General features: G+C 40.0%; 1 protein-coding gene across 2 annotated transcripts in view; it reads left to right on the forward strand.

The window, feature by feature from the left end:
• TBC1D23 (TBC1 domain family member 23) overlaps positions 1–15,497 on the forward strand; it is a 78,229-nt gene that overhangs the window by 14,061 nt on the left and 48,671 nt on the right. For both annotated transcript variants that reach the window (XM_062206919.1, XM_062206915.1), the window contains exons 2-4: positions 8,263–8,374; positions 11,842–11,947; positions 13,988–14,192. In XM_062206919.1, coding sequence (XP_062062903.1) covers positions 8,263–8,374; positions 11,842–11,947; positions 13,988–14,192 — 423 coding nt within the window. The remainder of the gene's footprint in view (positions 1–8,262; positions 8,375–11,841; positions 11,948–13,987; positions 14,193–15,497) is intronic.

Below are 15,497 nucleotides of genomic sequence, written 5' to 3' on the forward strand. Positions count from 1 at the left end.
TATTTCCATGTCAGCAGTTGTTTTTCAGCAGTTCACATTATTTCTTAGAATTTCATCTGCTGATTTAAATCAATTCTTATTTTTGGACAATTACTGTAGTTTTTCAAGGTTAAACACTACTTTGAACATGCTTGTAGATCAATCATTTTGCTGATTCTCAGTTATTACTGGGTGAGTATAAATGTTAAAAAGGAATCTATAAATACTTATTGAAATATATTAATATAATCAAGCTCTACTGACTAATGCTATGTGAGAAGTGAAAGCTGCCTCTCTTTTTTTTTTTTTTTTTTTTTTTTGGACAGGCAGAGTGGATAGTAAGAGAGACAGAGAGACAGAGAGAAAGGTCTTCCTTTTGCCGTTGGTTCACCTTCCAATGGCCGCTGCGGCCGGCTCATCTCACTCATCCGAAGCCAGGAGCCAGGTGCTTCTCCTGGTCTCCCATGTGGGTGCAGGGCCCAAGGACTTGGACCATCCTCCACTGCCTTCCCGGGCCATAGCAGAGAGCTGGCCTGGAAGAGGGGCAACCGGGATAGAATCCGGCGCCCCAACCGGGACTAGAACCCGGTGTGCAGGCACTGCAAGGCGGAGGATTAGCCTGTTAAGCCACGGCGCCGGCCAAAAATGCCTCTCCTTTTGTTTCTCTGAAAAAGCCACCTTCTGCAATTTTGTTTTGTTCTGATGGATACTACCATATTTCTAAATAGTATTTGATTTCTTCATTACTTGGCTTATTAACACTATGCAATATTTAGTGATTATTCGAGAATTCTTGGGGAATAATTCTGTGCTAAGGAGATGTAGGAAAAGATGAAAGACCCAGACTGAGTTCTGGGTTCCTGGTTTGGTCCTGGCCCAGCCTTGGCTAATGTGGGCATTTGGGGAGGAAACCAGAGGATGGATGATCTCTCTTTCTTTTTCGAATAAAATATTTAATTTTTTTAGGTAACATGTTTTTAATTTATGTTATAGTCAGAGGCTTACTGACATCACTAAATACATAGTTCAAAAAATATAAAATCATAGTCCAGTAGGAAAATAGGCACAAGTTATTCACAATAATTAAAGGAAATGATGTTCAGCTTCACTCAAATAAATTAAATTTTTTAAAAAAGATTTATTTTATTTATTTGAAGGACAGTTACAGAGAGAGGTAGAGACAGAGAGAGAGGTCTTCCATCCACTGGTTCCCCCCCATATGGCCACAATGGCTGATGCTATGCCGACCCAAAGCCAGGAGCCAGGAGCCTCTTCCGGGTCTCCTACGTGGGTGCAAGGGCCCAAGGACTTGGGCCATCTTCTGCTGCTCTCCCAGGCCACAGCAGAGAACTGCATAAGAAGAGTAGCAGCTGGGACTAGAACCAGCGCTCATAAGGGATGCTGGCACTGCAGGCCAGAGTGTTAACCTGCGCCACAGCACCGGCCCCAACAATATTTAATCTTACAACATATTCTATAGCTTCAAAGTTACAGTTACTAGAGCTTTAGATTTGCTCTTTCCTGAACTTTGCAAGCAAAGGAAACAGTTATGTATTTTTCACACTTACTGGAATACACAGACAAGACCTGTACTTACCTATTTTAAGACCATAGCTGAATGTCTACCACATTTGTGCCAACCTTTAGTTTGTAAGGTCAGTAAAAAGCTGCCCACAATCAAAGAAGACAAAAAAAACCATGCCCCACCAGACATGCATTTTGTTTTTTTACTTTTCAACTGTATATATTGCTTGTTCAAAAGTAGAAATTTGCTTAGTAGAAATTTGCTTATTAAGTTCTTTTCTCTGCTTGATTCTTCTATGAATTATTTAACTTCATATTTTTTAGCTCTTTACTACTTTACAAGCACATGGTTTTCTTACTTTTACGAGTATATACCTGAACCTTCAAATGCTTTGTTCAGAAGATAAGGTTATGTTTAATTATTTAGGTTTGTGAGAGGTCTCTTTTACCAAAAGTGTAACACTTTCTGATCTCCAAAGGAGCTCTTTCTGTGATTTTGCTGCTGGAGACTGTTTGTGATTCCCTGGGGAAAGCATCAAAGACTCCAACAGCAGCTGTTTCAATAGAGATGTGCTTGTACCTTATTTGTGATCTAAAAAGTGCTTTGAGGATTGGACATTTTGCCCCCAAATACTAGCTTTGTTGTTTGTAATAACAAGGGACTTGGCAAAGTTACTTCAAAAAGAAAACAAGCATTTTCCAACAAAAATAGAAAAATTCTAGTCCACTTATTTGGTAACAGAACTCCATCTCATTTAGATATTTTCAGTCTCTCATTTCATTTACACATTTCAAGTATGTGTTATTTAATAATCAGTGATGCCATTAAATTTTCTTCATTTCATGGTTACAAACTGTCCCTTCAAATCCTAGCACATTGTCTTGTACATTTTAGGTAGCATATAACAGGTAAACCCCAGTCTTTATCAACCAGAAGCCAACAGTAGACTTGAAATCTCTTTCACTTCCAACATTTTGGTAACTGTATGGCAAAAGAAGAAAACTTCCTTGTGTATTTACTATTTATCTTCTTGCTTACATGAATTTTCAGTAGCTTTGTGATGGAACCTTTTAAATTTGATCAGTGCTTTTCTGTTGAATATGATCCCAAGTGATTACATTTTCATTTAATTTTTTTATTAAACTTTTATTTAATGAATATAAATTTCCAAAGTATAGCTTATGGGTTACAATGGTTTCCCCCCTCCCATAACTTCCCTCCCGCCCACAACCCTCCCCTTTAAAGATTCATTTTCAATTCTCTTTGTATACAGAAGATCAGTTTAGTATATATTAGGTAAAGATTTCAACATTTTGCCCATATAGCAACATAAAGTGAAAAAACTACCATTGGATTACTAATTATAGCATTAAATAGCAATGTACAGCACATTAAAGACAGAGATCCTACATAATTTTTTTTCAAATTAATTAATTTTCTATGCCATTTCCATTTTAACACCAGGTTGTTTTTTTTTTTTCATTTCCAATTCTCTTTATATACAGAAGATCACTTCAGTATATAATTAGTAAAGACCTCATCAGTTTGTGCCCACACAGAAACACAAAGTATAAAAATACTGTTTCAGTACTAGTTATAGCATCACTTCGCTTTAGACGACACATTAGGGACAGATCCCACATGGGGTGTAAGTACACAGTGACTCCTGTTGCTGACTTAACAATTTGACACTCCTGTTCATGGCGTCAGTAATCTCCCTAGGCTCTAGTCATGAGTTGCCAGGGCTATGGAAGCCTTTAGAGTTCGCTGACTTTGATCTTATTCCGATAGGGTCATAGTCAAAGTGGAAGTTCTCTCCTCCCTTCGGAGAAGGGTACCTCCTTCTTTGATGGCCCCGTTCTTTCCACTGGGATCTCACTCACAGAGATCATTCATTTAGGTCTTTTTTTTTTTCCATGATATCTTGGCTTTCCATGCCTGCTATACTCTCATGGGCTCTTCCGCCAGATCCGAATGCCTTGAGGGCTGATTCTGAGGCCAGAGTGTTGTTTAGGACATCTGCCATTCTATGAGTCTGCTGTGTATCCCGCTTCCCATGTTGGATCTTTCTCTCCCTTTTTGATTCTATCAGTTAGTATTAGCAGATACTTGTCTTGTTTGTGTGATCTCTTTGACTCTTAGACCTATCAGAGCTATCAATTGTGAGCTGAAATTGATCACTTGGACTAGTGCGATGGCATTGGTACATGCCATCTTGATGGGATTGTGTTGGAATCCCCTGGCACATTTCTAACTCCACCATTTGCGGCCAGTCCAATTGAGCATGTTCCAAATTGTTCATCTCCTCCCTCTCTTTTTCCACTCTTAGATTTAACAGGGATCACTTTTCAGTTAAAATTTAAACACCTAAGAATAATTGTGTGTTAATTACTGAGTTCAACCAATAGTACTAGAACAACAACAACAACAACAACAAATACTAAAAAGGATAAAGTATTACATTGTACATCTAAAGTCAGGACAGGAGCTGATCAGTTCATTGTTGCTTATAGTGTCCATTTCACTTAACAGGTTTCCCCTTTGGCGCTCAGTTGTCACCGATCAGGGAAAACAAATGATATTTTTCTCTTTGGGACTGGCTTAATTCACTCAGCATGATGTTTTCCAGATTGCTCCATCTTGTTGCAAATGACTGGGTTTCGTTGTTTCTTACTGCTGTATAGTATTCTATGGAGTACATGTCCCATAATTTCTTTATCCAGTCTACTGTTGATGGGCATTTGGGTTGGTTCCAGGTCTTAGCTATTGTGAATTGAGCTGCAATAAACATTAATGTGCAGATGGCTTTTTTATTTGCCAAATTAATTTCCTTTGGGTAAATTCCAAGGAGTGGGATGGCTGGGTTGTATGGTAGGGTTATGTTCAGGTTTCTGAGGAATCTCCAGACAGACTTCCATAGTGGCTTAACCAGTTTGCATTCCCACCAACAGTGGGTTAGTGTCCCTTTTTCCCCACATCCTCTCCAGCATCTGTTGTTGGTAGATTTCTGAATGTGAGCCATTCTCACCGGGGTGAGATGGAACCTCGTTGTGGTTTTGATTTGCATTTCTCTGATGGCTAGTGATCTTGAACATTTTTTCATGTGTCTGTTGGCCATTTGGATTTCCTCTTTCGAAAAATGTCTATTGAGGTCCTTGGCCCATCTCTTAAGTGGGTTGTTTGTTTTGTTGTTGTGGAGTTTCTTGATTTCTTTGTAGATTCTGGTTATCAATCCTTTATCTGTAGTATAGTTTGCGAATATTTTTTCCCATTCTGTTGGTTGCCTCTTCACTTTCCTGACTGTTTCTTTTGAAGTACAGAAACTTCTCAATTTGATGCAATCCCAAATGTTAATTTTGGTTTTGACTGCCTGTGCTGTTGGAGTATTTTCCAGGAAGTCTTTGCCTGTGCCTATATCTTGCAGGGTTTCTCCAATGCTCTCTAATAATTTGATGGTTTCGGGTCGTAGATTTAAGTCTTTAATCCATGTTGAGTGAATTTTTGTGTAAGGTGATAGGTAGAAATAACACTTTATGAAATTTATATATTTAAACTAATATTCTTAGAATCCTCTCAGTAGGGGGAGCTTAATTTATTGAGAGAATGAGGAATGGGAAGAATCTGCTTTCTTCAAAATCACAAAAATGGTAGGAAATCCCGATTTTCTGATCTTAGTGGAATGATCTGCCTTTTAGGCTGCTTCATAAGTATGTTGGATGGGAAGCAGTCCATATAGAAGACTCATAGAATGACAGTAGCTTTAAATAGCACTGCACTCTGACTTCAGAATCAGCCCTTAAGGCAAAAGGTTCTGGCTGAAAAATCCATCCATAAGAACATTTCAGGCATGGAAAGCCAAGACACTGTGGCAAAAAGTATCCTATATGAAGGGCCTCAGTGGGTGAGACCCCAGCAGAAAGAAGTGGTCATCAAAGAAGAATGTACATTTCTCTGAAGGGAAGAGAGAACTTCTACTTTGCTTGTGGCGTTCTCTAAATATGGAAGGAGTTTATGGATTCAAAAGGCTTCCATAGCCCAGGCAGCTCATGTCAAGAGCCTTGGGTGATCACTAACATCATACATAAGAGTGTTAATTTTTTTTTAATAAGATTTATTTATTTATTTGAAAGTCAGAGTTACACAGAGAGAGGAGAGGTGGAGAAGTCTTCCATCCGATGGTCCACTCCCCAATTGGCCGCAATGGCCGGAGCTGTGCCAATCCAAAGCCAGGAGCTTCCCTTGGGTCTCCCACATGGGTGCAGGGGCCCAAGGACTTGGGCCATCCTCCACTGCTTTCCCAGGCCACAGCAGAGAGCTGGATTGGAAATGGAGCAGCCAGGCCTCGAACCGGCGCCCATATAGGATGCTGGCGCTTCAGGCCAGGGCGTTAACCCGCTGTGCCACAGCGCCAGCCCCAAGAGTCACTGTGCAAGAACTTCCCATGTAAGACCTCTGTCCTCAAAGAGTTGGATTATGAGAGTTTATAGTAAAAACCTGTTTGCAAAGATTTACCTTGTGTTAATGTATTAAGTGGAGGATATTTTCTATGTCTCATAAGCTATAGTAATGTCTTAAGTGCTCACAAAAGATGTACCATTCTTGGGTTCTTCTTCACAGTTAATCAAGTGTCTCAAAAAAATATAAATTAAACTTCAGAAAGGTTTACTTTTTTTTTTTAAGTTTTTTTGACAGGCAGAGTAGACAGTGAGAGAGAGAAACAGAGAGAAAGGTCTTCCTTTTTGCCGTTGGTTCACCCTCCAATGGCCGCCGCGGTTGGCGCGCTGCGACCGGCGCACCGCGCTGATCCGATGGCAGGAGCCAGGCGCCTATCCTGGTCTCCCATGGGGTGCAGGGCCCAAGCACTTGGGCCATCCTCCACTGCACTCCCTGGCCACAGCAGAGAGCTGGCCTGGAAGAGGGGCAACCGGGACAGAATCCGGTGCCCCGACTGGGACTAGAACCCAGTGTGCCGGCGCCGCAAGGCGGAGGATTAGCCTAGTGAGCCACGGCGCCGGCTCAGAAAGGTTTACTTTTATTGAATTAAAAGCTACTTTTTTTCCTTATTGTAAAAATAATCCTTTTGGTGTTCTATTGCACAATAGGGTAACAATAGTTAACAATAGCATACTGTATTTTTTCTAAATAACTAGAAGAAAGACTTTTGAATGTTCACACTACAAAGAAATCTTGAATATATAAAGGGATGAGTAATCATCATCCTAATTTAATCATTGAAATGTATGCATGTATCGAAATATTACATTGTACCACATAAATATGTACAGTTACTGTTTGTCAAAAATACAAATAATTTATTAAAATTATGTTGGAAATTGCCTGACTGAATTATGAACTTTTAAAAAATGTGTGCAAATTTTAATGTATTGTATGTGAAAATTCTATACAATGAAACCTCTGCTTTTGAAAATTCCTAGGAAGTTAATTAATTTAATTGGTTGTTTTCTAGCTTAAATAAATAAATTTGTGAAAGTTTAAAAAATTATTACTTTAGTCATATGCAAATGAAAATAAAATTCATCTCATACCTTAGTCCTTACACATTAGAGACTGAGCATTGCCTACTTGGTGATGTGGTGTTTTTCTTTTGCTTTATATACTAGGAGAGCCTTTTTTATTCCTTAAACATTTATTGAATACTTGCTATAAGCCAGGCAGTAAGCAGGTTATTGATATACGTATGTATTAGTCTCAGATTGTATTGCTTCAAATTCTTGGCTCAATTTTATGGTTTCTCCTTCTTGCCAGTAGTTAGTGTTGAGATCAAGAACATGAATTCAGAAATCAGACTGCTGAAATTTGAATACTGGCTCTTCTACGAATTAGATTTATTAAACGTGAAAGAATGGTAATTTTTTAATACCATAGATGCTTTCTTCACTTGCCTCATAAATGTACAGAACCCCAGCCGGCGCCGCAGCTCACTAGGCTAATCCTCCACCTTGCGGCGCTGGCACACCAGGTTCTAGTCCCGGTCGGGGCACCGATCCTGTCCCGGTTGCCCCTCTTCCAGGCCAGCTCTCTGCTGTGGCCAGGGAGTGCAGTGGAGGATGGCCCAAGTGCTTGGGCCCTGCACCCTATGGGAGACCAGGAGAAGCACCTGGCTCCTGGCTTCGGATCAGTGTGGTGCACCGGCCGCAGCGCGCCAACCGCGGCAGCCATTGGAGGGTGAACCAACGGCAAAAGGAAGACCTTTCTCTCTGTCTCTCACGGTCCACTCTGCCTGTCAAAAATAAAAATAAATAAATAAATAAAAATAAATGTACAGAACCCCTCTAAGCCTCAATTTTTGCATCTGTAAGTGGTGTTAGCCATGTAACATACCTTATAGGATTGTTGAGAGAATTAAAAAAAAAAAAAAAAAAAACTGAAGTGTTTGGAACCATGCCTGGCACATAGTGCTATATGAAGTGTTCTTACTACTACTGTGAATACTATTGTTGCCTTACCTCACAATGCTGTCAATCTGCTTATCTCATCCTGTTTTTTTCTATTTGTCTAATTTAGCAAAATATCACCAAATTTGTTAGAACTAAGTGCAAAACAGGGATAGATCAATTGTATGAAATCTGGGCTTCCCCTCCAAGAAAACCAAGTGTATGAATGCCATATGCCTTGTCCTTTGCCCTTGTGTTTTGGCTGCTGGGAATCATAGCTCTTGATAGGCTATGCATGCAAATGAATCTTGAATAAAAAAAAGTATGAATTAAAAAATTTAATTAAGAGGACTTCTTTTTTAGGGAAAAAGATCTTGAAGAAGCTCTGGAAGCAGGAGGTTGTGATCTTGAAACTTTGAGAAATATAATTCAAGGGAGACCACTGCCTGCTGACTTGAGGGCCAAAGTATGGAAGGTAACTGGAAACTAAAGTAAATAAAATACAATCACTTAAAAATCTATTTAAGTTATTTTTAGCTATCTGAATTACAGAAGATTTTATTAAATGAGCATGCCACTTCTAGAAAATTTGTCAAAACAAGAACTGCTAAAATGTGTATTTCTATGGCATTGGTATGTTTAATCATGATGGTTTAGGTTTTAGAAAGAAATTTTTTTGGTGGTCATTAGAAATGATTTTTATGAGAATTGCTTAATGAAACAGGGAAATAAAACCAATGAGTAAAATAGGATATGCAGTTGCATATATGGAATGATCTCAGTTATGCTCTAAAGAAAAGGAACTATGCTTCTGGTGTTAGGGTAACAGTAGATTTTTGATTGCTTTATTCTCCTCATTTCAGCTCTTCTCCAGTATGTGTGTGTTTTATTAACTTTAATTTTTTAAAAAAGGTATAATTATTCATTTGAGAGGTAGAGAGAGAGAGAGAATGAATCTTCGATTTACTGGTTCACTCCCCAAATGGCCGCAATGGCCATGAACCAGGAGCTTCTTCTGGGTCTCCCACATGGGTGCAGGGGCCCAAGGACTTGGGCCATCTTCCACTGCTTTCCCCGGGCACAAATTTGCAAGGAGCTGGATGTGAAGTGGGCAGCCAGGACTCAAACCACCACCCATATGGGATGCCAGCATTGCAGGCTGTGGCTTTACCTGCCATGCCACAGCGCCAATCCCAACTTTAATTTTTTTGAATTGGGATTTTGTTATGAGTACAAAAGAAATACATTTGTGAAAGCATAATGTATATAAGCACAAGGGATAAAACATAAATCATCTGTTATCTACTACACATAAGTAAAATATGTAATATCTTGGTGTTCATTTTTTTATTTTCCCCCATGCATAATATATTTAGCACAGTGAAATTGTAACTATTCATAGCATTCTGAATTTGTTATTTTAGAAATGTAAACACATAAAATATAGAGATTTGTGTAATGAGCACTCATGTACCTGGTTATCTAGCTTTAAGTGTTACCAACATTTGGCCAGTCTTGTTTGATTGGTATCCCTATCCTTTCCTCCTCACCTCACTCACTGGATTATTTTAAAGCAAATCTTTGGTAGCATACCACAGTCTCTTAATATGAAAATCTGAAAGATAAAGACTCTTAAAAAAAAAAAAACCACAATACCACTAAACACTTTTCCTTAATATTACAAAATGATCTGCTCATTGTCTCGTATCTGTATTTTTACAGATGATTTGTTTAAATCTGAATTCTAGAAGGCCCTCCCTTGTATTTAGTTGATATGTCCCTTAAACTTCATTATTGTAGCATTTTTTAATATACTTTAAAAAAAAACTTACAAATGGCAAGAAAATTTCTCAGTTCATTATTCTTCTGTATAACAATGTTTTTTTTTTTTAAAGATTTATTTATTTGTTTGTTGAAGAGCAGGACAACAGAGAGAGAGAGGCAAAAGGCAGATATTCTACCTGCTTGTTCATTCCCCAAATGGCTACAACAGCCAGGTCTGAGGCTAAAGCCAGGACCTGGGAAACTTCATCCTACCTTCCCATGTGAGTGGCAGGGGCCCAAGTCCTTGGGCTATTTTCCACTGCCTTCCCATGCCTATAAGCAGGGAACTAGATTAGAAGCAGAGTGACTGGACTTTGAACCAGCACTTCAATATGGGATACTGGCATTGTGAGTAGCAGCTTGACCTGCTGCACCATGTCACTGGCCCTTCTTCTGTATAATTTTTAATGGTACATGGCACAGTTGTACTTTTCATTTTTAATATCATATTCTAGAGACAGGTATTTGATGCAGCTGCTTAAATCACAGCACCTTGTTCAAATGTTGGTTACTCCGCTTCCCATCCAGCTTCCTGCTAATGTGCATCCTGGGAGGCAGAAGGCAATGGATTAAGCAGTTGGGTCCCTGCTACCTTTGTGGGAGACCTAAATGGAGTTCCTGACTCCTAGCTTTGGTCTGTTCCAGCCCTAATCATCACGGCCATTTGGGGAGTGAGTCAGCAAATGGAAGATCTGTCTCTCTCTCTCTCTCTCTCAAATAAAATGCAATTGTTCGATTAATCCAAAATATGTCACTTTCTATGTTTTTAAATTTGAAAAAAAAGTGATTGCTTGAAATAAAATTAAATATATGAATATATAATTAATATATAATTGTATAATTTTATTCACTTAACATAAATTAAAATCTAACATAGCAAGGTTATTTTTTAAAGATTTATTTATTTGAAAAGCAAAGTTACACAGAGAGAGGGAGAGGGAGAAAGAGAGATATCTTCTATCCACTGGTTCACTCCCCAAATGACCTCAGTGGTTGGGGCTGGGCCAGGCCAAAGCCAGGAGCCAGGAACTCCCAGGTCTCCCACATGGATGGCAGGGGCCCAAGGGCTTGGACCCCTACACCCTTATGGGAGACTGGAAGGAAGCTCTTGGCTCCTGGCTTTGAATTGGCGCAGCTCTGGCCGTTACGGCCCTCTGGGGAGTGAACCAGCAGCTGGAAGACCTCTCTCTCTGTCTCTGCCTCTATGTAACTCTATCTTTCAAATAAATAAATAAATCTTAAAAAAAAAAAAAAAAAGAGGGCCGGCGCTGTGGCTCACTAGGCTAATCCTCCACCTGCGGCACCGGCACCACGGATTCTAGTCCCCGTCAGGGCGCTGGATTCTGTCCTGGTTGCTCCTCTTCCAGTGCAGCTCTCTGCTGTGGCCCGGGAAGGCAGTGGAGGATAGCCCAAGTACTTGGGCCCTGTACCCGCATGGGAGACCAGGAGGAAGCACCAGGCTCTTGGCTTTGAATCGGCACAGCACGCCAGCCATAGCAGCCATTTGTGGGGTGAACCAACGGAAGGAGGACCTTTCTCTCTGTCTCTCTCTCTCTCATTGTCTAACTTTGCCTGTCAAAAAAAAAAAAAGTAGAGTAGCTGAGATTCAAACCGGTGGTTGCTGGCATTGTAGGCAGTGGCTTACCCTACTGTACTACATTGCTAGCCTGATTGGTTCTTTTTTTTTTTTTTTTTTAATTTATTTGCCTAAAAGGCAGAGACAAAAGCAAGTTCTTCCATCTACTGGTTCATTCCCCAAATGCCCACAATAGTTTCACTCTGGGTCTACCATGTGGGTGGCAGGGACCCAAGTACTTGAACTATCACCTGCTGCCTGCCAAGGTGTGCTTAACAGGTAGCTAGAATCAGAAGCAGAGCCAGTACTCAAACCTATGCGCTCTGATAAAGAATGCGGGCATCCAAATGGCATCTTAATTGCTGCACCAATAACCACCTCCTTTGTTGGTTTATTTCAATAAGACCAAGTGCTCATCATTTGGTTCTTTGTGATCTTTGTTGTTAGTCCTAAATTCAGGCCTTTCACTATTGTAGTATATTTCCTAAGAATGAGAGATAACATATGGAACAAGTTGTTTTTTAAAAAAATCTTTCTTCCAGATTGCTCTGAGTGTTGCAGGAAAAGGTGACAGTTTGGCATCATGGGATGGTATTTTAGATCTGCCAGAACAGAATACTATTCATAAAGATTGCCTGGAGTTTATTGGTAAGTTTAATAATTACTTTTAAATAGCAAAAATTTTTGAAAATAATTTCTGAGTAGAGCAATTACCTTGTTAGAATTTGTAAAGACCTTGTAGTTTTAAAACTTTACATTTTGGCCGGCGCCATGGCTTAACAGGCTAATCCTCCACCTTGCGGCGCTGGCACGCCGGGTTCTAGTCCCAGTTGGGGCGCCGGATGCTATCCCGGTTGCCCCTCTTCCAGGCCAGCTCTCTGCTATGGCCCGGGAAGGCAGTGGAGGATGGCCCAACTCCTTGGGCCCTGCATCCGCGTGGGAGACCAGGAGAAGCACCTGGCTCCTAGCTTCAGATCAGCACGATGTGCCGGCCGTAGCGGCCATTGGAGGGTGAACCAACGACAAAAAGGAAGACCTTTCTCTCTCTCTCTCACTATCCACTCTGCCTGTCAAAAAAAAAAAAAACTTTACATTTAAGGCGGGCACCACGGCTCAATAGGCTAATCCTCTGCCTTGCGGCGCCAGCACACCGGGTTCTAGTCCCGGTTGGGGCACCGGATTCTGTCCCGGTTGCCCCTCTTCCAGGCCAGCTCTCTGCTGTGGCCCCAGAGTGCGGTGGAGGATGGCCCAAGTGCTTGGGCCCTGCACCCCATGGGAGACCAGGAGAAGCACCTGGCTCCTGCCTTGGGATCAGTACGGTGTGCCGGCCGCAGTAAGGCGGCCATTGGAGGGTGAACCAACGGCAAAGGAAGACCTTTCTCTCTGTCTCTCTCTCACTGTCCACTCTGCCTGTCAAAAAAAAAAAAAAAATTTACATTTAAATTCTTTTTGAAATAATGTTCAATAATTTTAAGAAAGTTCTAGTTTTTACTGCTTTTTTTTAAGATTTTTTTTTTTTTAATGTGAAAGGCAGAGTTTCAGAGAAGCAGAGGCAGAGAGAGAGAAAGGGAGGTCGTCCATCCACTGATTCACTCCTCAGTGGATGCAATGGCCAGAGCTGAGCCAACTGAAGCAAGGAGCCTGGCGCTTCTTCCAGGCTACACACGTGGGTGCAGGGGCCCAAGGACTTGGGCCATCTTCCATTGCTTTCCCAGGCCATTAGCAGGGAGCTGGATCAGAAGTGGAGCAGCCAGGACTCGAACCCATATGGGATGTCAACACTGCAGGCGAAGGCTTAACCTTCTATGCCACAGCACTAGCCCCTTTACTGCTACTTTTACATTCTGTCATTTTCATGTACATTTTGTTGCGGTCTTAAACCTGGCTTTTGTATAATTAATGAATTGTATGATTATATACAATCCTCAAAAGAGAGTTTGCTTTGGAAGTTTATCTCCAACTCTGGATCATAATCTGCTATAGAAACAGTGCTGTAAATCATGGGTGAATAGATTTCTAATCACCCCCATGAAGTAAATTTTAATTTACAATATAGACTAGTTAGTTCATACTTCTCTTTTTAAAATCTGTCTATAGTCTGTTGGTGTGTTTTTGCTTTTCTTTCTGTCATATTTTAGTTAAATTATTGACACAATAGAAACACTGCTGCTAAAATGAGCAAAAGAAAGTGAATTTGGTGAATGAATCCCTTTCTCTCCACTTTACTAAAGCTGTAGTGGCAGCTGTCCATCATAGGGTAGATGATAATCTGTCTAGAAAGCACATTTTTGCTTTCCAGGTATATAGGTTATACCTATTTTTGCATACCCCTCTACTTCACACTGGCTATTATTATATTTAATGCTGTACATCAAGTATGATTAAGTGTTAAGTGTTAGTGAATATTGTCTTAAGAGACCAGATAGGAAAACACATACTTACATGAAACTGATTGTTACTATTAGTTTTCTTTAGATCACTATCTTGCTTAAAGTTAAAAACAAAATATTACAAAGAACTTTGCCTATTTTGTTCCTTTGGGTTCCAATGATTACTGTAAGCATGGGGAAAAATGCTTTTAGGTGGTTTTACTTTGTCATGCTCTAAATGCATTAGCAGGGTTTATGTTTGTAAATAAAGAGTAGGTCCAATAACTTGAATAACATTATGTTGACATTTATTTTCTAGATCAGCTTTCAGTGCCAGAGGAAAAGGCAGCAGATTTACTTTTGGATATTGAATCTGTAATTACCTTTTATTGTAAATCACGTAACATTAAGTATAGTACATCCCTTAGTTGGATACATCTGCTGAGACCTCTGGTGCATCTTCAACTGCCACGCAGTGATTTATACAACTGCTTTTATGCTATCATGAATAAGTACATTCCCAGGTAAAGTTTTTTTTTAATAGTTTTTAAAAATGGATAAAGATATAGTGTGCCTTGAACTAAAGTTGTTAGGTTTACTTTGATGATAAGGTATAAGATTCAAATAATTCTTTAGTGAAAGTAAAGGTTTGAATATTTTCATGATAACATTTTTTAACAGATTCTTTAGTTATTGATTTGTGCTTCTAGAGTTTATGTATGTAGCATAATTCTTCAGGTTTATTTGATGGTATCTATTTCGATTTCTTTTCCTATAAAATAAAAATAATATTACTGTGTTTAAGTGAAAAGCTTTTTGTAATGCTGTCTTATTTGAGGTGCAGGGGTTACAGGTTGGAATGTGGTCCTAGAAATATAGACATTGAAGAAGTTAATTGAAGTGTACTATTAGGAAGACGATATTTGGAATGCTATGGGAATATATAATGGGTGGTGAAATATTGATATATGTGACAATATAGATGAATCATGAAAACATGATAAGTAAAATGAGAGTCACCAAAAAAGCACGTGTTATATGGCACCATTTATATGAAATGCCCAGACAGGCAGATCTATAGAAACAGAAAGTAGATTAATGGTTGTCAAAGAGTGTTGGGAGGAAAATGAATACTTCTTTATAGGGTGATGAAAATGTTCTAAAATTGATTGTGAGGGCTCACGCTGTGGAGTAGTGGTGACCTAGTTTACCCTGGAGGTCATGGATGGATTATCTGGGATAGTGATGCTTTAGTTGAGACCAGACAGATATATAGGTGGTTGTGGGTGGAGATCATGGTAGGAAGGTGTACTCATGAAGCCAGAAAGAATTGTGATTTCCACTGCTGTGGAAAAGAATTTTAGAACCAAAAGAAACTAGACATTTTTTTTTCCAATAATTGTATTCATATACCACATTTTATTTGTCCATCAGAGAGAGAGAGATATCGTCCATCTGCTGGTTCTTTCCCAAGATAGGTACAGTGGCCAGCACTGGGCTAGGCCAAAGCCAAGAGCTTTACCTGATCTCCCACTTGGGTGGCAGAGACCCAAACACTTGGACCATCCTCTGCTGCTTTCCCAGGCCATTAACAGGGAGCTGGATTGGAAGTGGAGCAGCCGGGACATGAACCAGCACCTATGAGGGCTGCCAGTGTTCATGCAACAGCCTTGCTCACCACACCACAATGCCAGCTCCTATATTGGTATTTTATCACTTCTTCCACCTGTCAAACTGTAATAGAGCTAACAATAGCAAATGACATGATGTCCCGCTTTTTCTCGAGACAGTGCTGACATTGGCAGTTGGGAGTATAGAAAGTTTTTTAC

The sequence above is a fragment of the Lepus europaeus genome, chromosome 2, assembly GCF_033115175.1.
Source record: "Lepus europaeus isolate LE1 chromosome 2, mLepTim1.pri, whole genome shotgun sequence".
NCBI classification, from domain to species: Eukaryota; Metazoa; Chordata; class Mammalia; order Lagomorpha; family Leporidae; genus Lepus; species Lepus europaeus.